Below are 27249 nucleotides of genomic sequence, written 5' to 3' on the forward strand. Positions count from 1 at the left end.
TTTGGCTCAGTTCATAATTTCACAGTTTGTGAGTTTATGAGTTTGAGCCCCATGTCTGCGCTGACAGCATGGAGCTTGCTTGGGATTCCCTCTCACTCTCCCTCCCTCCTTCCCTCTGCCCTGTGCCTGCTTGGGATTCTCTCTCTCTCTCTCTCTCTCTCTCTCTCTCTCTCTCCCTCTCTCTCCCTCTCCCCCTCTCCCCCTCTCCCTCTCCCTCTCCCTCTCCCTCTCCCTCTCCCTCTCCCTCCCTCCCTCTCTCTCTCCCTCCCTCCCTCCCTCCCTCCCTCCCTCCCTCTTTCCCTCTCTCTCTCTCCTTCTCTCTCTCTCCTTCCCTCTGCCCTGTGCCTGCTTGGGATTCTCTCTCTCTCTCTCTCTCTCTCTCTCTCTCTCTCCCTCTCCCCCCCTCCCTCTCTCCCTCCCTCTCTCCCTCCCTCCCTCTCTCCCTCTCTCACTCTCCCTCTCCCCTTCCTTCTGCCCTGTGCCTGCTTGGGATTCTCTCTCTCTCTCTCTCTCTCTCTCTCTCTCTCTCTCACTCCCTCCCTCCCTCTCTCCCTCTCCCTTTCCCTCCCTTTCCCTGCTCGCTCGCTCGCTCTCAAAAAAAGTAAAGATTAAGGATACTTAGTTTTTCAAGTCCACAAGTCTTGATCTGTCTTATCTCATTTTTAGTCTATTTCTTAACTTGCTGATTATTCTTTTTTATTTTTTGTAGGAAGTTTAATAAACTCTTTGAATATCCCAGAGTGTGAAGAATCCATGAAAGATTGTGAACAAGCCAGCTTGAATATGGATAATAGTATAAAATTTTCTGTGTGGGTTTCTTTCTTTGAGATTTACAATGAATGTATTTATGACTTGTTTGTTCCTGTATCATCTAAATTCCAAAAGAGAAAGATGCTACGCCTTTCGCAAGATGTAAAGGGCTATTCTTTTATAAAAGGTATAGTAATGAATGTTTTTTATTTTATTGCTCCAAAGTTTCTTTCTAGACTTTGTTACAGCAAACTGGAGATTGAAAATTTTTATATTAATTGTTAACATCAACATAATAAGAGAAGTTTGTGCTTTGCAGGTATGTTTTGGTATGTTAAGTAAACCTGAATGTAAGGGGTCAGTGTTAATATTGTTTTCCTTGAGTATCATTGCAGGGGTTTGCGGGGGGGGCGGTGGGAAAAGCTGTGTGTGTTTATATTCACATTATTATGCTGGTTTGTAGCAGTGTGCAAACTGTGGAGCTTTCCACAGTATGTTTTTCCAACTTTTTACAGTCACTACTCAAAGTAGGAAGTACTTACATATATTAACATTATGATCTAGTAGTTGCATGTGTATATACGTACACGTATATTTACAACTCAGAAGTTTCGTGAATTATATACTTATCCTTAGTACAAGGAACGCACTTCGGTGTTTTCTGTATTCTACTTCATTTTAATAAAATGCTGGTTATGACTAAATTTGACTTGATGATTCACTAATGAATTGCAACCTGCAGTGTTTCACATCTAGGTAATTTTGTAGGGTTAATCCGTAGTGTGCTTTGTCTTTTGTCTTTTTTTTTTTTTTTCTGGATGTTTAATTCTAAGGAATCTCTTCTATTTTTAATTTTCCCTTTGACCTACTTTTGAAAAACTTTTGTCTGTGTTTGTGTAACTTAAATATTAGAAAGTAATTGTAACGCCTCCTCTTATATTTCACTTTTCTAGTGGAATATGGAATAGCTGAGTGGATTCCACATAAGGGGTGTTATTAAAAGATTTCATCATAGGGGCACCTGGGTGGCTCAGTTAAGCATCCGACTCTTGATTTCACCTCAGGTCATGGTCTCACACTTCATGAGATCAAGCCCCGTGTCGGGCCTGTGCTAATGACGTGGAGCCTGCTTGGGATTCTCTCTCTTCCTCTCTCTGCCCCTCCTCCACTCATACTCTCTGTCTCTCTCAAAATAAATAAATTTTTAAAAAACTTAAAAAAAAAACTTCATTGTATGTCTTTGGGAAAAGAGGTTACAAACCTCTAAAGAGATTACATTGTACAACAAATGCTATGTTTTTGTAAATTGATGTGTCCTCTTTATTTTTTAAAGATCTACAATGGATTCAAGTATCTGATTCCAAAGAAGCATATAGACTTTTAAAACTAGGAATAAAGCACCAGAGTGTTGCCTTCACAAAGCTGAACAATGCTTCTAGTAGAAGGTAAAGAAGAAACACTGTGGTGTGAGCTTGAAGTACCCAGGGTATTCTGTGCTATTGTAAATACAACTAATTTAAGATTGAACTGGGCAGTAGTCTCTCTGATATGTTAGATGAATTCATAGGCATAAAAAGTATTCTGTTAACTGAGGAGCACTAAAGCACAGAAGATTATCTGAACTATTTCTTGTTCTAACATAAAATTTACTAATTTACATAAAGTCGCTTAGGTATTTTTACTCTTTATGTGAATATCTAAGCTCTCTTTTAAGAGTTGCCTACAATATACATCTCAAGGTTAAGGAATGATGTTTTTGAGGGAAGGAATTGGGACTTGAGAGACAAAAGGAAATAAGTTTAAACAGTGAGATATTTAAAACAGGTTGTCTCTTAAGGGGGAAAGAGCCCTGTCTTCCATACTTAGTATGGCATGAAGATAGTATATGATCCAGGTAAGCCTGTATTTGGGCCAAATGTATGCTTTGCTTTAGGTAGAAGATTAGCAGTCTGTATACCATTTTAACTAATAATATGATCTTTGCAAAGTAAATTGAAATTTTATTGTACATGATTCCACTAACAGAAGTGGAATGTTAAGAGAAGGAGAGGGTTCAGGGAATATGGGGCTAAATGAAAGATAAGATATATGATTTTAGGCAGTTAGGTATTTAGGTGACAATGGAACATGGGATTGGAATACCTGGCAACTGGTTGGAAAATGCAGTGCTGGAGGTATGGCTAGTATTAGGGTGTAAATAGATGTCGATTTGGATGCTGGTTTCACCAGATGGAATGCAGAAATTAAAAATGAAAGATAACATTTGATTTTTGTATATTTCTTTTAGTCACAGCATATTCACTATTAGAATATTACAGATTGAAGATTCTGAAATGCCTCGTGTAATGCGAGTCAGTGAGTAAGTTGAGCATTCTTTAACTCTTAATTATTTTGAATTGTTTCATTTTGAAGAACTTTTCATAGTTTTTTGTTTTTTTTTTTTGTTTTTTTTGGTTAATTCAGATTGTGTTTATGTGATCTTGCTGGTTCAGAAAGAAGCCTGAAGACACAGAATGAAGGGGAAAGGTTAAGAGAGACTGGGAACATCAATACTTCTTTATTGACTCTGGGAAAGTGTATCAATGTTTTGAAAAACAGTGAAAAGTCAAAGTAAGTGTTGCTGAAAGTGCTATTAGCATATTAAGTGTTATAATATTTAAACTTTCAACTCCAGTTTTAGAAAGTTCTTTTTTGTTTTTAACTTGCTTCCTATGTGATGACTATATATGGATTACAATTGAAATACTTAGAGTTCTTGGATTTAAAAAATGGAAGTAAAAAATATTGTTAGTTGATGCCAGTGACTCATCAAGTAAACAGTATTTTCCATAGCAAATATATGTCAACAGGCATTTTGGATAATCTTCTTATGATCCTGGTTTAGCATCTAAAACCACTTTATTCTTACTAATGCCTTGTGTTCTAGATGTGATAAGATTTCTGCGTTAATTACACTTTAGGCTTAGTAAATTGTAATTAGCCTTCATTTTTAGTTAATGTGTTTCATGGCATATCTTGTATAATTGCTTTACCCTAGAAAATACAACCCAGTTCAATGTGATTTTCTTAACATTTTGCATACTGAGTTATTGTTAGTTTTCGTATTAGTAGTAGTATTTAAAGAAAAGAACATAAATAAACAGAAAATGACTTTTATGGGCAGAACTAATCACTAACCTAGAGTTTAAGTCTGTGATAGCTAGATTAATTATTTCTTTGTAAATTTTATCAACATTCTGACTTTATGAGATTTGTTTTAACTTATGGTTTTTTGAAAATTTTTTCCATAGGTTTCAACAGCATGTGCCTTTCCGGGAAAGTAAACTGACTCACTATTTTCAAAGTTTTTTTAATGGTAAAGGGAAAATATGCATGATTGTCAACATCAGCCAGTGTTATTTTGCCTATGATGAAACCCTCAATGTGTTGAAATTCTCAGCCATTGCACAAAAAGTAAATATATTCAAATTTCTGCAGGATTTATTACGTTTCTTACCAGAATATGAACCATTTTTTCTTGGTGTAACTAACCCATTTTGTACTTATAACCGAAAACCTGGGAAATAATTGAAAATTAGAAATGTGAATATTTGATCAAGTAAGAGGGCATTAAAAAGATTGAAAGTTTCCCTTGCTAGTATTAGGATAACCTTAGTAATAAGAGTTCATAATACACACTCATTACAAATTATGAGTATTATCGTGAATTGTCCGTCTGCTCTGCCATCCATCTGGTTCACTTCATGGCTAATCAGGAAGCCCTTCTGCTAAGAGTCCTTCTTGTATGTTTGTTTGCATAGATAGGTCTTTTTTAAACACTAGAATTTTTATTTGACTCAAATTTATGGATTTCTTTTTTAGTTGACAGTTTTTCCTTTTCTGTTTTAAAAGTCACATTGGGTATTTTTACAGGTTTGTGTTCCAGACGCTTTAAATTCTTCTCAAGAGAAACCATTTGGACCTGTCAAATCTTCTCAAGATGTATCCCTAGACAATAATAATTCAGTTAATAAAATACTAAATGTAAAAAGATCCACGATTTCATGGGAAAGTAGTCTAGAAGACCTGGTGGAAGATGAAGATTTAATTGAGGATCCAGAAAAAGGTGAAGAAAACCAAAGTGTGGAAAGTGAACGTACTGATGAAGATCTAGATAAGACTTTGGAGGAAGATAAGGCTTTCAGTAGCCATGAGGAGAAGAGGGTATGTATTAAGAACTCGTATTTCTAAGCTTGGCTTATTATTATTATGAAAGTTAGGGTTAACAATACCTACAACTCCCTCTCTTCCAGTTTTTTTCAGCAACATGCTAAGTTTGTTATGTATCTCAGCTTTATATGTATATGTATACGTGTATATATTTAATATTTTAATTTTTTAAACATTTATTTATTTTTGAGAGTCAGAGCGGGGGCAGGGGAGGGACAGAGGGAGAGGGAGACTCAGAATCTGAAGCAGGCTCCAGGCTCTGAGCTGTCAGCACAGAGCCCGATGCGGGGCTTGAACTCCTGAACCATGAAATCATGACCTGAGCCGAAGCTGGATGCTTAACCAACTGAGCCACCCAGGCGCCCCTCAACTTTATGTCTTGAAAAAATTTAACCTACAGTAGGACTAGTACAATGAAAACCCATTTATACTTCACCTGAATTTGCTAGTTGTTAACATTTTACCATGTTTAATTCTCTGTGTGTATGTGAATGCACATTTTTTTTTGCCAGTACCATTTGAAAACAAGATGTAGACATAATGGCACCTTACAACTAACTACTTCAGCATGTGTTTCCTAACAATGTAGACATATTCCTTATGATCACAACACCATTTTCATACCTAGGCAATTTAACATTGATATAATAATATAATCTATTATATTGTCCATATTGAGATTTATTCGGTGGTCCCAGTATGTCCTTTATAGTCATTTTTTAAAAATTATTTTATTTTGAGAGAGCGAGAGTGCACATAGGCACCCATGCTTGTGTGCATGAGCAATGGAGGGGCAGAGAGAAAGGGAGAGAGAGAATCCCAAGCAGGCTCTGGGCTGTCAGTGCAGAGCATGATGTGGGGCTCTACCTCATGAACCATGAGATCATGACCTGAGCTAAAATTAAGTGTTGACACTTAACTGACTGAACCACCCAGGTGCCCAGCCATTATGTTTTTGAGCTTCAACTAAAGTTAACCATTGTTTTTGATTGGTATGTTTCTTTTAGTTATTTGTAATCTAACAGTGATATTCTTGAGAAGTTGAGGCTAGTTGTCTTGTACAGCACCTTCAATCTCAGTTTCTTTGATTGTTTCCTCATGATTCAGGTTTTACACTATACACAGCCTATTATTTAGGTCAAGTTGTAAATTTTCCATTGCATCCTATCAGGAGACACATGATGTCTGAATCCCCCATTCTTGGTGATGCTGAGTTTTGCTCATTTGGTTAAGGTATTGTGTTTCAGATCTCTTTATATTTTCAAAGTATCATCTGCGGGATGATAGTTTGAGACCATGTGAGTATCTTCTTCCTTAGTATCCTTTCACTCAGTGATTTTAGCATAATCTACCAAACTTACTTTGCACTCAGGTAAAAGCACTCAAAGTGTCTGCCTAGTACCAGTTATTCTATTTCTTCAAAAACAGGATGGTTGGTTGTCTTACATGTATGGTAAATGCATAAAATTGAACAGTGGTATTTTTTAATAATGTTTTTTAAATGTTTATTTCTGAGAGAGAGAGAGAGAGAGACGAGTGGGGGAGATGCAGAGAGAAGCAGGCTCCAGGCTTTGAGCTGTCACCATAGTGTCCCACGCGGGGCTCAGACTCACAAGGTGTGAGATTATGACCTGAGCTGAAGTCAGACACTTAACCGAGGATGCTCCTTTATTTTTTAATGTTTATTTATTTTTGAGAGAGACAGAGACAGACAGGGAATAGGGGTGGGGCAGAGAGAGGGAGACACAGAATCTGAAACAGGCTTCAGGCTCTGAGCTGTCAGTACAGAGCCCAATGCGGGGCTCGAACTCCGGAATGGTGAGATCATGACCTAGGCCGAAGCCGGACACTGAACCCACTGAGCCACCCAGGTGCCCCACGTCTGACTCTTGATTTTGGCTCAGGTCATGATCTACTGGTTCATGAGATCTCTCTCTCTCAAAATAAATAAATGAACATTAAAAAAAAAATTAACAGTGGGAAAATGTAGTCATTTGAAATTATAAAAGTATTATTTAATCATGATGGAATCTGGAAAAAGAAAAGGAAACTAAATATAAAGATCTCTCTATATACCACTCATGTTAATGGATTTTTACTATACATTACCCTTTTGTTTTGTAATTGTTTATTATTTTGAGAGAGAGAGAGAGAGAGAGAGAGAGGGAAAGTGTGAGCAGGAGAGGGGCAGAGAGAGGGGGACAGGGAATCTAAAGTGGGCTCTGTGCTGACAGCAGAGAACCCGATGTCAGGCTTGAACTCATGAACAGTGAGATTGTGACCTGAGCCAAAATTGGACACTTAACTGACTGAGCCACCCAGACGCCCCTATCCATTATTCTTTTGTATCCTGACTTTTTTCACATAAAAAAAAAATGGTACAAAGTATGCATTAATATGTCATTGTTCATTACAGTAGGTTGCTGTATGATTGTACCATAATTGAACCAATCTTTTTTGTTTGACTGTTGAGTTGGGTTTCACTTTTCCTTTAATTAAGTACAATCACTATCATAAAACAACAACACTGATAACCATTTTCACAGCCAGAACACTGGGTCCTGGTATAGAAGTATTTCTTCGGTGTAGGTTCTTAGAACCAGGATTTCAAAGTTAGGATATTTATGGAAATATTTTCAATATCAAATTGAGACATTGAAAGATCTGTAGTTTTGAGAGAGTTTATTGGGTAATTTGTTGTTGAGAAAGTTTAAGTAGAAATCTTAAAAGACTATCAGGCTGTTATGCTATAATATTTTATTACAGATCTATACTGGCCATGTCAAGTGTTAATTGCCTTATTTATTCATTGTCCATATTACATATTATGCTTTTTCCAGGGTTTTGGAGTTGTTGCTCACCAAATAAGTTTATGAAACATCTCTTTTTTCCATTTTGGAATGTGTTTGGGATTCTCAGTAACTACTCTGTGTGACACTTAGGCTTTAGATCTTGACTAAGTTAAAATCCAGCCTTTACCACTTTCCACAAACCTGGTCCTTACTTTCCCCACCTACAAAGTGTGGATGCTGCTACCACGCTCACAGAAGGTTATGTGGATTGAAAGGCATCGAATATGAAGTCCCCAGAGTAGTTCCTGGTGGATAATGGATCTTCAGATTTTTTGTCCTTTTTTTTCTTAGTGTAGCCATACAGTGAGACATCTGAGTTACTGTAAGTGTATTTTTAAAATGTAGAGAGGCTTTTCAGATTACTGAGTCTCTGCACATATGTAATTTTCAGTGAGAATATTATCATTATTAAAAGGATGCATAATTATAGTCAACTAAAGAGTTATTTTTGAATACTTGGACAGTAATATTTCCCTTGGGATATATTTGTTCTTAGGATTTTAATGTTTATGTTTTAGAAACTGTTGGATTTAATAGAAGACTTGAAAAAAAAACTGATAACTGAAAGAAAGGAAAAGTTAACATTGGAATTTAAAATTCGTGATGAAGTTACACAGGAGTTTACTCAGTATTTAGCTCAGCGGGAAGCTGATTTTAAGTAAGTTACTTATTTCATGTCCTAGTAAAAATTGAGAATTTTATTTGTACAGAATTTTTTATTTACTTTTTTTATATTAAGTGGCTTCTGAATTCTGACCTCTTCTTTCAGCCTTGAGAGTAGCTGTTGCTAATCTTGACAGTGGTTCTGAATTGTACATGAATGATTTAAATTCTGCTTTTAATTTATAATAAATTTAATCTTAGAAATTTAGTTCTTATTTTATTTACTTTTTTATCATGATAAGTGTACTTATTTTTTTTAACTTTTTTTTATTGTTTATTTTTGAGAGAGAGAGAGAGCGAGGGGGGGCAGAGAGAGAGAGGGAGACACAGAATCTAAAGCAGGCTCCAGGCTCTGAGCTGTCAGCACAGAACCCGATGCAGGGCTTGAACTCACAGACTGCGAGATCATGACCTGAGCTGAAGTCGGATGCTTAACCGACTGAGCCACCCAGGTGCCCTGATAAATGTACTTATTAATCCCCATCATCTATTTGACCCATGCCCCCTTCCACCTCCCCTCTGGTAGCCATCAGTTCTGTATAGTTAAGAATTTGTTTCTTGGTTTGTCTCTCTTTTTTCTTTTTCCTTTGCTCGTTTGTTTTGTTTCTTAAATTCCACATATGAGTAAGATCATATGGTATTTGTGTTTCTCTGACTTATTTAGCTTAGCGTTATACCCTTTAGCTCCATTTGTGTTGTTGTATATGGCAAGATTTCATTCTTTTTTATGGCTGAATAATATTCCATTGTTTATGTGTGTGTGTGTGTGTGTGTGTGTGTGTGTGTGTGTGTGTGTACACACCACATCTTTATCCATTTATCTATCAATGGACACTTGGGCTACTTCCATAGTTTGGCTATTATAAATAATGCTGCAGTAAACATAGGGGTGCATGTATCCTTAATCTTACAAATTCAAAACAAAAACACAAAGTTGTGCTTTTATGTTTCCTAATGGGATTAATTTGTGTTATGAAGGGAAACTCTCCTTCAGGAACGAGAGATACTTGAGGAAAATGCTGAATGTCGTTTGGCTATCTTCAAGGATTTGGTTGGTAAATGTGACACTCAAGAAGAACCAGAGAATGAAGATTGTGTCATGAAAGTTGAAAACAAAGTATGTTAACTGAAATATGAAGTCCAGTGAGGTGTTTGATCTGTGTGTAGTGTACCACATCAGTGATGAGAAACACTAATATACTTTAGAATTAAAATACTTACTATGTAGCTTTATTATAATTAAGCATGCTTTGTTAGTAATGGAAGCACAATTAGTTAAATATAGCTATTAGACTAGAGAGAAATTATGTGTCATGTTTATATCTCCTTTTGTGTTGCTTTTTAGATGTATTGATTGTAGGTAGATTCCTTTTAGCCTCATTTGTGTCCATTTTAAATAATTTTGCTCTGATTAAAGCAAAATCATTTATATGTAAACAGGATTGCTCTTGTTGGCTGATTGACCATTCCCTGCCCTTGAGGAAACATACCCTTCTTCTGCTTCCACTGAAATTGATGTCTTTTGGGGGTTGTTTGATTTTTTTTTTTTTTTTTTTTTTAATAACTCAGTTTAGGGGCCTGGGATGGTGATGTCCTGGCTCTTGCTGTCAAATCATGTTTATGTATCCTAGACATGGTTTGGCTCTTGGTCTGAGTTGTGATGATGGAGGTTTGTTTCCTTAGCTGTCCCACCAGAGCCCTTATGAGACATTATATAACAAAGTATACCTGAACTGACAGTCATAATTGTTCTAGAAGGATTTCTCACAACTTATGACATTTTTTTTTATGGGAAACTGTGTCTCATGTTCCATAAAATAGTTATGAGTAATGGAACACAGCTTTTTAATAATTAGAGATACTTTGCTACAATTTATTGAAAAAAATTCTAAATTGTGAATTTTTTTGCTATGTGTTCTTAAAACTGTCGAAATTAGATAGTGCCACATTGCAAGAGTGAAAGCCACTGTTAACATTAGGCATGTGGTTTTTGCTGTTTTTAGGAAGCACATAATTATGTAGGAATTGAAGATATTATTGATTCCCTTCAAGATGATGTCACTGATATTAAGAAACAGGCTGAAATTGCTCACTTATATATTGCATCTCTTGCTGACCCCCAGGAAGCTATTGCTTGTTTAGAAATAAAGTTTAATCAAGTTAAAGCTGAATTAGCTAAAACCAAAGAAGAATTAATCAAAATCCAGGAAGAGTTAAAAAAGAAAGAAAATGGTAAGTAGATGTATTTTATCCATATTTAGATGTTACAAATGCATAAAAAACATAGTCGGTGAGTAAAACAGATGCTTATTTACGTATTTACTGTACTGACTAGAAAATTCTTTGATCTAGGCATCATTTAATATTTTAACATTTTAATGGCTTTGTACTAATTTACTATTAAAAATTTTTTTTGCCTTCATTTACTTTTAGGCTAATGTTAATAGAAAGTAGAAAGTGGACCCCTCAAAACCAACAAGAACAACAAACACCAAATGAAGCATTAGTTTTATCAGCAAATTAAGAAATCTTAGGAAATTGTAAAGCTGTGAATTTTGTTCTGTATTTTTTATGTTCTGTCATAGTGTGGTAGATTCTGCTCTGGGCTTGTAAGTTTGGGATAGAGTAACTCCTATGGAGTGATTTTAAATTTGTTACATTGGTGCTCCATTCCAGCTCAGACACACACACACACACACACACACACACACACGCTCAATGTCTTGTCATATCTGGTTTTTAAAAGTGTTGGAGGACATGTTCTGCCCTTTTCTGTGTGAAACAAGATGGGTAGAAAATATCATATAAGTGGTGCCTTTACATTATGAATGTATTTCATACATTACATTATGAAAATAGAAAAGCTTCTATTTTCCTTTCATCTCTGAAATTACACCAGAAATTTTTCACTATTTAACATAGGTCATTCGTTTTTACCTTGGATTGGATTTTGAAAGTGGCTTTTACAGAAACCTTGCCCTCTGGTGGTAGAATTAGTAACTGAGTCCTGGGCGCTTCTAGTGGCTGTGAAAATCATTTTTCCTGACTGTAACACTAGTGTTAGGTCAACTATAGAACCTTATGTGTCAATGATTATACAGTAATATATTTTTTAGATGCTTATATATTTGTTTTCAATATTCTTATTTTTTCAGAATCAGAAATTAACATAAATTCATTGGTTCAAGAGCTTGAGAAATCTAATAAGGTAATACTTTAAGTTTTATTTTGTCTTGATAAGGAACTTAATAATTAAGCAATTGAAGGAGCATGAATTATGACAAGGTACATTTATTTTAAAGATAATTAAAAAATAAATGAATGTGATTAAAAAAATTGAAAATTATAAGTGCTTTCACTCTCAGGCCTTTTCTTAGTGATAGTAACTAGAAAGTTTCTTCAGTCTTTCCAGAAGATATTTATTTATATATAGAAAACACATACACACATCTTTTGAAAAGTTTACACAAATGGGATTAATTAGTTTTGTGTCTTGTTTTCTTCCGTCAAAAGGTGTCTTGGAGATCATGCTGATGTAATTGTACATCAGCACATAAAGATCTGTGTTATTCTTTCGGTGGGTGCATAATGTTAGTTGGATGCATTTAAATGGTGTTTATTTCACCTAAAATTACTGTTGTAAAATATGAGATATGGCCTGATCAGTGTGCAGCATTGAATTCTGAAGATCTTCGGCACCTTGTATCTTTAGATCAGATAATCATTCCAAGTGGTTGTAGATGGATTTGACATTGATAGGTCTAAATATGAAATTACAAGCATACATGCACATGTAGTGAACTTAGAGCTCTAAACTTGCTATTTTTCCTGACCTTCTCTGGCATGGGTCTTATATCAATTTATATTTATCCTTCTAAAGAGCTAAATATTTTAAGATATGATTAGACATAAATAAGATCTTTGGTATCTAATATCCAGTATTTGAAGAAATAACCAAAATAATGTACTTAGCAGAAGACACTACAGCTAGTGTTTGGATGATTCCTAATCTTTTCCTTTATTTTTTCTAGTTATAAAAATAGTAGATCCTAGTTGTGAAAATTCAGTTATATGTAAAATAGAAAATAAATCCCCCATAATCTTTGTCCTAAATAAAAATGGGAAAACCAAGTTGGTTGGTATCTTTTTTAGACTTTTACTTTATATGTATTTATTTGTATAGAACATTACTGTGTACTCTTTTAAGTGCTTTACATCTCAGAACAACTTTATGATGTAGATACTGTTATTTTTTATTTGTACAGAGACATAAAATAGCTTGCCCAGGATCATACAACTAGAAGGTGGAGAAGCTAGGGTTCAGACTCAGATGGTCTGATTCCAGATTCCTCTTACTCAATTCATTAAATTGCTTTTCTTTTTTTTTTTTAATGGAAATATATATAATTTTTAAACAAAAATAAGGTCATACTATGCATGGTGTGTTGCTACTGGTATTTTTACTTCGTTTTAAATTTGAAGGAATTCTAAAATTATATCCTATTTGCATTTTATCTATCCTAGAATATATTTACTAAACATTGCTGTTTTTCTTCTCTTTAAAGACAATACTTATGCAGAATCAAAAAATTCAAGAGTTGGGAGATATGATTGCTCAAAAAGAGGATACAATAAATAAATTTCAAAACCTAAAATTTCATACGGATAACACGTTTATAAGCAGTGTAAGAATTTGTTTGTCTGCCTTACAAATTACATTAAAAAGTCTATGTTTTGGTTCAAAATAAAATAATTTAAAATAGCTCATATAGCTAAAAATAATTTACTAAGAATGTCGAATTGTTTATTTGGGTGTTGAAATTCAGTTTACTCTTGTGCAAATCTGAATTTTTGAGTAACTTGCAGGAGAACATTTGACCTCTTTGAACATAATATCCCACAGACTATGCTGGCAGTACTTTACATGTATGAGAGAGAAGAACACATAGCCCCTTGTAAGGGGAGCTCTGGGGCAAAAGGAACTTCATGTGCTTAGATATCTTCAGATCATAAAGACTTCCATCACTGTATCAATATTTCTGTATCTCTATATAGAACTTTAAATGAAATTCAATGGTGGAAGCTGCCTGGGTGGCTCAGTCGGTTAAGCAACTCACTCTTGATTTCCATTCAGGTCACAATCTCATGGTTCATGAGTTGGAGCCCCATGCCTACCTCTATGCTGACAGTGTGGAGCCTCCTTGGGATTCTGTCCTTCCCCTGAACCCACGCATGCATTCATACTCTTTCTCCAAAATGAATAAATGAACATTTTAAAAAAATGAAAATCATTGAAATTAGGGTTTTTTTGTTAGAGGCTTTTTTTTTTATTATATGCATTTTTGCTAATGTTCGTATGCTTAATAATAGCAAGGATATTTTCTTTAAAAAATTACATCATGTATTGTGTGCCATACAAAGCCTTTAAGGGTTTGATACATAAAAACTTAGGTAATTTCATATTTAGTTAGTTTAGGATAATCAGCATGCCTTTTAATCCTTTGTTTAAAAAAATGATTTTTGGTTTTATGTTTTTTATTGTAAACTCCTTTAGATTATTTTTTGAATTAAAAAAGTCAGAACATATAGACATAACATAATAGGCTGAGTAAACTAATAGCCAAACCTCTCTGCTTTGTTTGGAGGTGCTTTTGTAGGTCTTTTTCTCTGACCAGATGAGTCAGGGTTGGTGTCTTGTAAAAAGTGACTGTTGACTGTCCTTTGTATGTTTACAGTCAAGGTCCATTACCCACCAATATTCTCTGAATCATCTCAACATTAGGTGGGCTTTTGATACTGCATAGGTATATAAGAAGAGTAGCTTACCTTCTGTCTAATCTCTGGTAGCAGGCCTGTCTTTTGTTATTTATTAGATGCATTATTCAGGCTATCTGACTTTTTTTGTACCTGAACTGGGAAAGACACCCTTGTAATAAGGAGGACAGAAAGGATAAGAAGCATAAAACGGCTTATTTTAGTCAAGAAACACTTGTGAATGTCTACTGGATGCCAGGTACCTTGTTAGATTTTTGAGACTTATACAGGTTAATAAAAACTAGTCCCCTTAATGACTCCTCAGTAAGAGAGAAACCATATAAACATAATTACAATGAAATGTGCAGTGTAGTCACTATATGCAAGAAGCTGAGACTAGGTAGAGGTTTAGGGAATACTTTCTGGAGGTTAAAATGATTTAGTTGAGCCATAAAGGGTGACCAAAAATCATCCAGTTGAAAGTAGGGGGAGGGGACAGTTTGTAGCTGTGATAGACAAGAAAATAGGCTGGCCTTTCAGGTTTAGGAATCAATGTACAAAGTCATGGAAGTGAGAAGTCTTTCAGTCACTGTAGGAAAGCACAAGCATTTATTCAAGAAGAAAGTTTAAAAGCAAGGAGAGGTGAGAAATGAATCTGGGAGTGGTGGGTTGGGGTAAGATGATGGAAGTCCTTAAATACTGCACTAAAGAGTTTGGATTTTATTTTATGGGCAGTGAGGAGTCGTTAATTTTAAGGAGAGGAGTAGCAAAGTTGATTTTTTATTTTGAGTGATGTATTTGGAAACTTGTAGGATGGGATTGGGATGGAGTTAGACTGGAGGCAGAGAGACCAGAGAAGCATCTGGGAAGAGTCAGGTGATGGTTGATGAGAATTTTGATTAAGGGTCATTGGAAAGTGGTGATAGAGATTAAGAAGAGAAAATTGACTTGTGAAATAAGGGGAGGTAAGACCTTTTGGGACTTGGGGCTTGACTTTTTACAGTAACTGAATTGCTGGGCCTCCAGACTCTCTCAGCACCTTTGTTTGGTTAGTCACCACATGCTTTTGCTCTAATCACTTCATTTGCATTTTAAGTCTTATTTGGTTTGGTGAAGGAAAATACAAAAAAGAAAAAAAAGCCAGAGACAGATCACACTGGTGACTACCACTTCGAAGAGAATTATTAGAAATTTAAGGTAGAATTATATTTATTTCTGTAGTATGTTTGTTTGTATACCACAGTGTGTCAGTAATGTTTAAGTAATAGTGAGAGAGCACTATAATAAAATAAGCCATATTCCCAATTTAATAGCCCTTGCCTGTAAATAAACTTTTTAGATGGGTTCTAGATTGTGTTATCAACCAAGTTAAAACAGTGTGCAGTATTGTTCACATAAATATGTAAACAAATGCAAAGTAATTTGGGACTTAGCCTGGATGTGCTGTTAAACTGTTAATCTAGGGTCACTGTTCCAAAGCTTGTCTTGAAAGCAGACTCTTCTGAAAGATAAAAAAGTTTGTCTTGAATGTCGGTTCTTGATCATCCTTCCATCCAAAAGCATACTCTAGGGGCAGAAAAGACTCTTTTCAGTAAATGAGTTGTGGAGGATAGATTTTTTTTTTTTTTTTTTGGTGAAGTTGTATCCTTTGAAGGAGGAAAAAAATGATCATACCATTTTGATAGGTCTAAGAGTGAGGAAGGAGCCAACTTGATCCTGTTATGGAGTGTTTGAATGAAAACTCTCAGGCTCTGTCAGCCGTGTGATCTGTCTATTCCAGGATTTTGTTATTTCTCAGTGACACCAGGGGACTAATTGTGAAAACGCGTGGAGGTTTTTCGTCATGACATCCTCCTCTGTTTAGGGATAGCTAAAAAAAACTTCTTAAAAAAAAACCTCATTACTTTGTAATTTAAAAAAGGCATCTCATTTATATCTTCTGAATAAAATGTTTTATTTTATGGTATAAAATGGCATTTTGTTTTTTTCATACACTTTTCTTTCCCCCCAACATGGATTGCTACCAGCATGTAGGGATTTAAGTAATCTTTGCATTAAAAAAAAAAAAAAAGTCCCTGCCTTTACCATACTTTTGATTACTTTATAGACCTAACTACTGAGTTTCATCCTTCCTCTTTCTGGAGAACAATATATTCTATCTTTGTTTTCTGCTAACCTTTTAGGGAGGCATAGTATTTGTGTTAAAAAATAAAAATCTAAGTGATTTTTATTGTTTAGATAAACCGGGGGCTCAGTTTTAAAGCTGTATGTGGACTGTATATCTTTATACATAGGCTTAGAAGCTAAGGCCTAAACTATTTTTCTGGGAGTTGTTAAAGATAAGAAGGTGCTGCTTATCTCTGAGAGGCTTTGATTACAAAACAAAACTTGCAGAGTTTCTAGAGGGGGACCTCAAGATTTTAAGTTTAGCCATCTGTAAGAAACAGTTTTGTGGTAGTATTTTTGTATTTTTCTTTTCGAAGCACATTTGGAATGTGACTTAAAGGTAAGTGTTTTAGGGTTCTCCAGTTATCCCCATGCAGGTCTAAACCCACTAATGATGAATTTGATTTTCGGTATCAGGGTGAAACTACATGCTTAACTGACTTTAAGATAAGTATTTTTGTTTTCCTTAGAGAGTGTACAAGTTAGTTAATATTACTCATTTGCCAGAGCCGTCAGTTATTTTAGGGTGAGATTTAAGAAATAAATTAGAAAATGTTTCTACTGATTTGAAAATAAAATTTTTATGATACACCACTGAAACATTTATATAGCTTTTACATGTATTGTAGCTTTCTGTATGTGAACTAATCTTAATTATTTTATTTTAGGACCAGGCTGGTACCTCTTCTTTAATAACAAGCAATACATTGGCTTATAGTGAAACAGTTCAGGTGCTTGAGGATGACAAAACCAAAACCGATTTGGGAAGAAAAAGACAAAATGAAAATGAACTTCAACCAGAAGAACCGCCAGCAAAGAAAGGTACTACTTTATTTGTCAGCAGGAGGGCTTTCAGAAAGTTAATTCCTAAACCAGTAATGGACAGAGTTGCAAATAGGAAATTTACTTATCTAAGGAAAAAACCTGAGGAAATGTAAATGTCACTGATTTTTATGCTAACATTATAAACTGCCTGGAGGATGGGTGTGCGTATTTACAGCTGTCTTTTATTTTAATAAAATAATTTTAGATACTGTGTTTTTATCACTCTTTTGCATGCCTATGATTCTTTTTACTTCTGTGCTTAATGGTAGTCTTCTTTAATAAATAAATACAGTATCTTTTCATGCCCAAATCTCTCCACACTGTTTTCTCCCTTTGTATTCTTTATTCCTTCTATAAAAGGACCTTTGACAGTAAGACTTCGAGCTGAACAGTACCAAAGACAAATGTGCTTGAGTTATTGCATTTACTGTAGAATTACTAAAAAGCGGGTGCGTGCTTACTGTATAATGTATGTCTCTGTTTATATGGAAGAATATATCAACTTTTATGTTCTCTCTAAGAAAATCATTGTTCTTTTTGGAAAACTTTTGTAGTATGATACAGGGCGTAAGGGCTTTCTACGAAAGGTTTATAAACTTTAGCAACCTGCCTAGCTGTTTCACCTTGAGAAAAGAGGTAAGTTAAGTCTTAACTTTGGTCATTAGCAAAATAAAATAAGTACTACCTGCCTCCTGAGGTTTTCAAAGATGAAGGCAGTGGGTAGTATACCAACATGATAAACCTTATAGAACCTCAGTGAAATGAATGTTTACAAAAGTAAATGCCTTAGAGGATAATAAAGCATTAGATATATGGTTTATAGGATGTGTGGTGCTCATGTGAGCTAATAGATCAAGACATAATAAACATATGCCTTCTGTTATGCATTGAAGGAGGGATGCCTTTGCTGTGATTTTCCATAGCACACTGTTCCTCTCCCTCTTTCGCTTTGGTCTGTGCCATAGAGTAGCTGAGAACGTAGGATCAGTAGGTCACTAGGAAGTGGAAGTGGCCAGGAGCAAGTAATACACACAGTGGGACTAATCCTAAAGGTAACCTTTTCATGAAGAGTATTTAAGAACTGTAGTTGTTAGGCATAAATAATTTTGATATGGGTAGATTTAAGTAAGTTTATGTAATACAACAAAATATTTTTTTCTCCTTAAATTCACAACCACTTGGCCATTTCTCAATTTTTTATGTTATTAGAGACTACAAGGAATATATATGTAAGATACCCTATGAAAATCATAGTTATAACCACCATCTTTCCCCTTTAACTTCTACTAAAATCTCTGAAATAAAATATGTGAGTCCTGTAACCACTAGGATAGGATCAGGGGGTTGATAGTGTTTCATAGATGCATGTTTTCTCTTCTTAAAAAGGAATGCAAAGCAATTTTCCTATGAAAGTGAACTTGCTTGTCTGAGGTCACTGTATCTGTACTTTGGGAAAGCTGGTAACCATGTAAACAGTCTAAGAAATAAGCCTTCAGGTAGCAATAAAGGAGGCAAACTAGAGACATGATACAGTCTGCTTACTTGCAATTGTTCAATCAAAACTGTACCTGTTATAACAAAATACAGTAAGCAGTATACATATAAGTTGAGTATAGTGTAAATACTGAATTAAAGTGTTAACTGCATTCTTATTGTTTATGTGTAGTTTTTATAAGTTAACAATAGATACTGAAGAGTTTTTCCCATCTCTGTTGCTTGACTAATACTTTAATTTCTCCCTGACAAGGCAGTTCTGAATATGTTGTATAAATCTTTTGATAGAAAACATTTAAAATTTTCTCGAAGAACAGTATGAGTATCTGAAAAAAAAATCAGGTACAAAACAAATTCATTTTATTTACCTTATGTTATGTAATTATCCCAGTCTTGAAATATAGTAAAATTAAAAGAACAACATTATTTGATCACAAAAGTTTTATTGAGCTTTCTGTATTCACTTGAGGGTTTAGGGACTATATCCATATGGTATGCGTGACTCAAATTTCTCAACTTAGGATATAGGATCTATTTGTGAGTTCTGAATTTCTGATTATTCTCATTTTAAACTTGCTTAGATCCCATCTCTCCTCATGAAGGGTTCAGACAATTTTATAACTTGTCATTTTAAAGGGCAAGAGGATTCTTTTTTTAAAAAAACATTTCTAAGTTATGAAAAAAAAAGTCCAGGACTCTTATCATCCTCATTTAGTTTTTTTAATTAGTCATTTCCACTGATGAAGTCATAGGTATAAATATAGCATGACAAGTAGAGAATTACATGAAATGGGAAGTAAAACAGAAATCTGAACCAGTGGAGACTGGATCATTCCACTTTGGGACGACTTGCCCCAACTTTGTAAAAGGTTAGGAGACACTCAGATGGAAGAATAATTTATTGGTTGAAGATTATTTAAAAAAAAAAAAATCCGTAAGAGGAAGTGGGCTCGTTTGTTGTAAAAATAGGGTAAATCTTTAAGATTCCAGAGTAGCTGGAATCCTTAGAATAAATTAAGAATCTTGAGGCAGTAAATTGGGAAAATGTAACTACAAACATAAGAAAAGCTTCAAAAATAAACTAAGCAGCTTTTAAGATAGTGAGGCTATACAGCAAGGGTAATGCCATGTTTTCCCCACCCTCTCTATGAGGCAGAGGACACAATGTGAGTTACAGATAATAAAACCTTATTCAGTGTACTTTTAAAATTAGTCTGTATTAAAGAAAGATCTTGGGATTCCGAAATGAGATTGCACAGTTACCCAAGAGCATTTAGACAATTAGGTGAAGGAAATGAATACGGATTGTATTTGAAAAATAGAAATCTACTGATAAGGCTTGTTTTTGTATCCATACTGTCGAAACTGAGATAGGTGATGTTATTATTTCTGCTTTACATTTGAGGAAGTGGTCTTAGGGTTGGGGAGTTTATTGACAGTTATACAGCTAGTGAAGAAGGGTAAGGCAATATCAGAGTTCTCAGAATTTCAACGATTCCCCCCTAATTTTAGCTATTAAAATAAGGTACTCAGTTTTCAAGTCATTAATTCAGTAGATCTGTAATACAATTGTACTTTAAAATTGTTCTTTAAGGTTTGGGATGTCCACCTTAAGTGTCTCATTATGTGATTTCCTTCCCTCTGTCCCATGTTATAATGATAACAAAGACTTGTATTAGAAAATTTAGATAATATTGAAAGTTATAAAAAGAAGAGAAATAACTGGTAATCCTGCTCAGGTAGCTACCATCTATTTTGGCATGCTTCCTTTGCTAACTCTTTCTGCATTAATTTAAGGAACTATAATTTTTACATCAATGGGCTTATGTGGGTGTATGTTTTGCAACCTGTTTTTTCTTTTTCACTCAATGCCCTGTTTCTGTTTCTCATTAAAAGTTTGCTTTCATATTTTTTGTATGTTTTAATATTGGCCTATAGGGTAATTTTTTGGTTTTATTAATGTTTGCCAGATTACTAACAGTTTTCTTATTTTTAAAGGACCTATCCACGTAACTCCAACTGAAGATGAAAAGAAAAGTGAAGAAGTGCAGAAGACCATTTCAGAAGATGAGGAAGGCATTAGAATTTTACAAGAAAATAATGAAGAACTGAAAACATGTCTACTCATGGCTGAGAATGAACTTAAAAATGAAAAGGAAGAAAAAGCAGAATTAAACAAAAAGATCATTAGTTTGCAGCAGGAACTTTCTTTTTCTGAAAAGAAGAGTTTGACTTTAAATATTGAGGTCCAACAAATTCAGTCAAATTATGATAATGCAATTTCTGAATTACATGTGCTGAGAGGTATAAATCAAGAACAGGAGGAAAAGATTGAGAAACTGTCAAAGGAAATAGAAACCGCTAGAAAAAATATCACAACTAATGTTTCACAAATAAAAGCAATGCAAGCAAAAATAGATGAACTACGAATGCTTGATTCAGTTTCTCAGATCGCAAACATAGATTTACTCAATCTCCGGGATCTGTCAAGTGGCTTTCAAGAGGATAATTTACAGAATACACAGTTACACCTTTTAGATAATGATGGTTTGGTAAGTAAGCAGGTTAACGAATATCATATTCAAGAACTTGGTAGGGAAAGTTCTTTCCACTCTAGTATTGAGGCCATTTGGGAAGAGTGTAAGGAGATTGTAAAAGCCTCTTCCAAAAAAAGTCATCAGATCCAGGAATTGGAACAACAGATAGAAAAATTACAGGCAGAATTAAGAGGCTGTATGGATGAAAACAATAGGCTAAAAACAGAGGAGAGGGAGAATAAAAATCAAGGTGACCTACTGAAAGAAAAAGAAAATCTTATACAACAGCTGAAACAAGAATTGCAAGAAAAAAACATTTCTCTTGATGTTCAAGTACAGCATGTAGTTGAAGGGAAGAGAGCACTTTCAGAACTTACACAAGATGTTACTTGCTATAAGATGAAAATAAAGGAACTTAAAGCAATCTTAGAAACTCAAAAAGATGAATGTAGTCGTTCAGCCAAGTTAGAACAAGAAATATTGGAAAAGGAATCTATGATCTCAAAGCTAGAGAGAAGGCTGAAGGAATTTCAAGCAAATCTTCAGGATTCTATTAAAAACACCAAAGATTTAAGTGAAAAGGAAATCAAGTTGAAAGAAGAAATCGCACAGTTAACAAATAATTTGCAGGATGCAAAGCATTCACTTCAGTTAAAGGAAGAAGAAAATGAAACCAACTGGCAAAAAGCAGAAAAGTAAGATAAATGTTATTAAAATATTTAAAAATGTGCAAAGCATTTATTTTATTGGTTTTCCTATGTAGCTTTTAAATAATAGATGGGCATAACTTAATCTAATACAATATAGCATGTATGATGAGTAAAGAACTTGAACTTTGTTCAAATAGACCTTTGGAACCCAAAGTTATGTGCAAAAATCTGTTTATAAAATCACATGAAAGCCTTTCTGAAGGACTCATTGGACATTCCAGGTTTGTGAAAATAGAGAATTTTGTAGATCGTTAGCAGTTACACATATGATCTTATGTGTCTAGTGGTGGTCACTATAGAACATGATTTGTGTTCTTTAGGTTGAAAGAGGAGCTCTCTGCAAGCTCTGCTCTTACCCAGAATCTGAAAGCAGATCTTCAGAGGAAGGAAGAAGACTATGCTGAGCTGAAAGAGAAACTGGCTGATGCGAAAAAACAGATTGAGCAAGTACAGAAAGAGGTAGGTTATTTGAAAAGTTGTATGGCCAACTTAAATAACAAAGATTGTTTCCCTTCCATAGCACATTTTTTAGACACAGATTTTAGAATGAAACAGAACATTTACCAACTCCACAATTTTTCATAAAATGCTGAGAAAACTTATTTCACAGAAGAAAATTTAGCCAGCTTCAACAAACAGGAATGTTCAACGTTAAGAAAACTATGTGGGGGAGGTTGATGGGGGAATAGGTGAAATAGGTGAGGGGGATTAAGAGTCCACTAATCATCATAAGCACGGGGTAATGTGTAGAATTGCTGAATCGCTACTTTGTACACCTGAAACTAATATAACTGTATGTTAATTATCCTGGAATTAAAATAAAAAACTTAATAAATCTCAAAAAAAGAAAAAAATGTGCCTCATATAGGATTAGAATCTTTTTTTCTTTTAAGCACTGCCAAGTTCAAGTTCCCCCAGAAGTAAAAATGAAACTTGTTTGCAGATAATATTCATAAGTGTATGCAGTATAGTTGTAACAAGTTTTTATTAGTTTAATATTAAAATAAGAAATGAAATCACTGATTACAAGTACAAAATACACAAAAGTATATACAGTGAGAAAAAAAACTCCCTCCTTCCTAGCCATCAAGTTTCTCTCCAAGGCATCAAACGATACCAGTTACTTTCTCTTTACTTCTTCCTCTCTCTAGCCTTCTTTCTTCTCTTTCTGTAAAAAAAAAAAAAAAATGAAAATATCCTATAGACACTGTTGTGAATCTTAGTTTTTTCACTTAATAGTGCATCTTGGCTGTCTTCTCATATCAGGATAATGTCAAGAATCTCCAGGGGCGCCTGGGTGGCTCAGTCAGTTGAGTGTCCGACTTCCACTCAGGTCATGATTTCATGGTTCAAGGGTTTGAGCCCCACGTTGGACTCTGTGCTGACAGCTCAGAGCCTAGAGCCTGCTTCGGATTCTGTGTCTGTCTCTCTTTCTGTCCCGCCACCCTCACACTCTGTTTCTCTCTCTCAATAGTAAATAAACATTTAAAAAAAAAAAAAAAAAAAAAAGAATCTCCAAATGAACTATTTTATGACTACAAACTGTATTTGCCATTAGTTAATTGGTCCTGTATTATTAGACAATTCAGATAATTTTGTCTTCTGCTGATTGAGCTTATGCAGCAAAGTCATTTGAACATTTACAAGAAATTCTGTGATACATAAATTCCCAAAAGTAGAATTTATGATTCACTGGTTTGTGCATTTGTAATTTTGATGCATTTGTAATTTTGATACTCTCAATGCCAATTTGTAAGCCAGAGGTAATTATGAGAATAAGAGAATATTTTTTCCACCCTAATCCACAAAGTAGTATTTTATCATACTTTTTGATATTTGCTAATTTGACAGGTAAAGTATGTATCTCACAGTAATTTAATTTGCATTTTTCTAATTATGAGTGAGCATCTTTTTGTTTAAAAGCCATTTACATTTTTTTCTATGAACTGTGTATTCATATCTTTGGCCTTTTAATTTGGTTTATTGATTTTTCTGTTTTTTTCAATTATTTTTGCTTTATAGGAGCTTATTACATATTTAGGAAATTAGCCTTTTTAAAGATATAAATTGAAGACCCCTTCTCCTCATTGCTGTTTTTCTTAATAGGGTTCTTTTTTTGCCTTAGAGCAAATTTTGATTTTCATGTATTTAAATTTATTTATTTTTCTTTCATGACTTCTTGATTTTGTCTTGTACTTAGAGTTTTTCTAAAGCTGAAAGTTGTTTTTTTTTAATAAATGTGGTTTTCTTTGTTTTTTTTTTTTTAATTTTAAGCTTTTTATTTTTAAGTAATCTCTACACCCAATGTAGGGCTTGAACCCATAACCCCAAGATCGAGAGTTGCATGCTCTCCCAACTGAGCCAGCCAGGCACCCCTAAAAGCTGAAACAATTTTTAATTTTTTTTATTATTATTTTTTTAATGTGTATTTATTTTTGAGAGAGACAGAGACAGTGCGAGCAGGGGAGGGGCAGAGAGAGAGAGAGGGAGACAGAGAATCTGAAGCAGGCTCCAGGCTCTGAGCTGTCAGCACAGAGCCCGACATGGGGCTCGAACTCATGAATTGTGAAATTATGACCTGAGCCGAAGTTAGGTGCTCAACTGACTGAGCCACCCAAGTGCCCCAAAGCTGAAACGGTTTTAAAGAATTATTTTTTATTATTACTTTGAGTTAGTTAAAAAGAATACTTAAATGTGTCTGGTCTGAAGAAATTAATATAGCAAATGCTTGTGGGCCCCATCCCTACTTATGCTTCCTACCTCCATAGAAGTTACTACATTGAACGTTTTGTGTTTCATCTTTCTTACCTTCTAAAAATATAATTTAAAACCATATTTATTCTTTATCTCTAAGTATATTGTATTTTTCTGAGGCTTTTTATTTTTCACATCATATTTCTGAGATTCATTTATGTATATTGTAATAATCACTTTTACTGCTGTATAATACACCCTTGTGTGACCTTCTGCTATTTATTTATCCATTCGCCTATTGCCATTTAGGTTTGTTTTTTTTTTCTGTTTTTTGCTGTAGAAACAGCATTCCTCTTTTTTTTTTTTTTTTTTTTTTTAAATTTTTTTTTTCAACGTTTATTTATTTTTGGGACAGAGAGAGACAGAGCATGAACGGGCGAGGGGCAGAGAGAGAGGGAGACACAGAATCGGAAACAGGCTCCAGGCTCTGAGCCATCAGCCCAGAGCCCGACGCGGGGCTCGAACTCCCAGACCGCGAGATCGCGACCTGGCTGAAGTCGGACGCTTAACCGACTGCGCCACCCAGGCGCCCCCAGCATTCCTCTTTTATACATGCCTGTGCATATACTTGTGTGCGAGTTTCTATCCCAAGGGGTGGAATTGTTGCATTGGACGATGTGAAGGGGTATTATTGCCATTTGGAATTGCATTCCTCTGATAATTAATGAAGTCCAGCATCTATTCATGTGTTTATTGGCTATTTGTCTGTTTTGGTTACTAACTACTCTGTGAAATCATTTGTTAATATTTTCTCTTAATTGTGCTTTTTTTTTTTTTTAATTAGTGTGTAGTATTTCTTTATTCTTGATTCTTTGTCAGTTAAATATGTCACAAATATCTTCTGTTTTGTCGTCTTTTGATGATTGAAGTTCTTTATTTAAAATCTTTTTTTTAGTATTTATTTTTGAGAGAGAGAGAGAGAGAGAGACAGGCAGGGCACAAGTGGGGGAAGGGCAGAGAGAAAGGGAGACACAGAATCCAAAATAGGCTGCAGGCTCCAAGCTGTCAGCACAGAGCCCGACGTGGGGCTCAAACCCACAAACCGTGAGATCATAACCTGAGCCGAAGTCACACACTTAACTGTCTGAGCCTGAAGTTCTTTATTTTAATAGTTTTATTTTTTACCATTCTTTTGAAAACCAGACCACTTCATTTTTCAAATGTACTTAAAAGCCAGCATCTGTCAGTGCTCCACTTATTTCTATGATTCTTATTTTCACTCAGTTTTTATCTCTGTATTTCTTAACTTTTTTTTTTTTTTGCTAATTCTTCAATGCATTTAAAAAGATTAAATTTATTTTTTTTCATCCAGTATATATATATTTTTTCAACAGAGGATTGGTTAGTTTATTCTAAACCATTTGAAATTGAAGTTCTGGAATAGTTTATTATTTAATGTAAAAAAATGCCCATAATAAGATAGCATTAATGTAAATTAAAAATGAATAAAAAAGTTAGAATGGATATGAACTTTCTGATTAAATAAGCAACAATTTTCATGACCATTAGGTCTGTCTAGTAAAGAAAAGGAAGGGGGAGAGAAGCTCTTGCTATGGACCCAGTTCCCCTCTGCACTTTTGTGGATAGAGGTTCTTTTCTTTCTCTGCCAGCTCCTTAAGCACTGTGATGCCTGGAAGCTTTGGCCTAAGTTCTGTTTCTTCATTTATAGTGATTTGTAGAGATGTGTAAATTGTATTTCTCATTGTTTCATCAGCACAATTTATAATTTATAAAGTTTTCAGAATCATCAGTATAAATAGCAGGATTCTGATTTAAGTACAAAGTTAAGAGCTAAGCTTTCATGATAATATGGGAAAATGCTTGTGTTATAATATTAAATAATAGAAGGTGAACCCAATTTTATATATAGTCAAACCTTGAACAGATAAATTTGAGCTGTGCAGGTCTACTCTTTTCTTTTCTCTAGCTTTACTTTATTGTAAGAACACAGTATATAATACATATAACATACACATGTGTTCATTGACTTTATGATATTGGTAAGGCACGTGGTCAGGTTTTTGGAGAGTCAAAAGTAATATGTCGGGGCACCTAGGTGGCTCAGTCGTTAAGTGTTCGACTCCTGGTTTTGGCTCAGGTCATGATCTCACAGTTCATGAGTTCGAGCCCTGTGTCAGGCTCTGTGCTGGAAGTGTGAAGCCTGATTGGGATTTCAATCTCCCTCTCTCTCTGACTCTCCCTGGCTTGCTCTCTCTTTGCTCTCTCTCTCTTTCTCTCTCTCTCAAAAATTAAATAAGTAAACATAAAAATATTAAAATGTAATACGTCCATTTTTGACTGCATAGAAGATATGTATCCCTAACCTCTGCATTGTTCAAGGGTCAAGTGTATATGGTAAGATTAAAAGTTTGTGAACAATCTGCATTAAAATATAGACTGCAAGGAAATATATAAAAATATTACATATTTTGATTAACTTAGGCAGTGGCATAGGTAACTCTTTTAAACCTCTATTGTTGCATTTATTACTATCTTATAGTATGTATTCATTATAATAAGGGAAATATAACAATG

At 34.6% G+C, this 27249-nt stretch overlaps 1 protein-coding gene across 3 annotated transcripts in view; it reads left to right on the forward strand.

Annotated features, from left to right (window-relative positions):
- KIF20B (kinesin family member 20B) overlaps window positions 1-27249 on the forward strand; it is a 74557-nt gene that overhangs the window by 13549 nt on the left and 33759 nt on the right. For 2 of the 3 annotated variants that reach the window (XM_025917892.2, XM_086680342.1), the window contains exons 9-22: window positions 710-937; window positions 2084-2195; window positions 3038-3109; window positions 3214-3360; window positions 4041-4203; window positions 4663-4953; window positions 8330-8469; window positions 9453-9591; window positions 10478-10706; window positions 11630-11682; window positions 13040-13159; window positions 17063-17216; window positions 20712-21945; window positions 22281-22419. In XM_025917892.2, the coding sequence (XP_025773677.2) occupies window positions 710-937; window positions 2084-2195; window positions 3038-3109; window positions 3214-3360; window positions 4041-4203; window positions 4663-4953; window positions 8330-8469; window positions 9453-9591; window positions 10478-10706; window positions 11630-11682; window positions 13040-13159; window positions 17063-17216; window positions 20712-21945; window positions 22281-22419 (3221 nt within the window). The remainder of the gene's footprint in view (window positions 1-709; window positions 938-2083; window positions 2196-3037; window positions 3110-3213; window positions 3361-4040; window positions 4204-4662; window positions 4954-8329; window positions 8470-9452; window positions 9592-10477; window positions 10707-11629; window positions 11683-13039; window positions 13160-17062; window positions 17217-20711; window positions 21946-22280; window positions 22420-27249) is intronic. The other variant, XM_025917893.2, reaches the window with a different exon arrangement.

This window comes from Puma concolor, chromosome D2 (genome assembly GCF_028749965.1).
Source record: "Puma concolor isolate L17-30 chromosome D2, mPumCon1.1.hap2, whole genome shotgun sequence".
NCBI classification, from domain to species: Eukaryota; Metazoa; Chordata; class Mammalia; order Carnivora; family Felidae; genus Puma; species Puma concolor.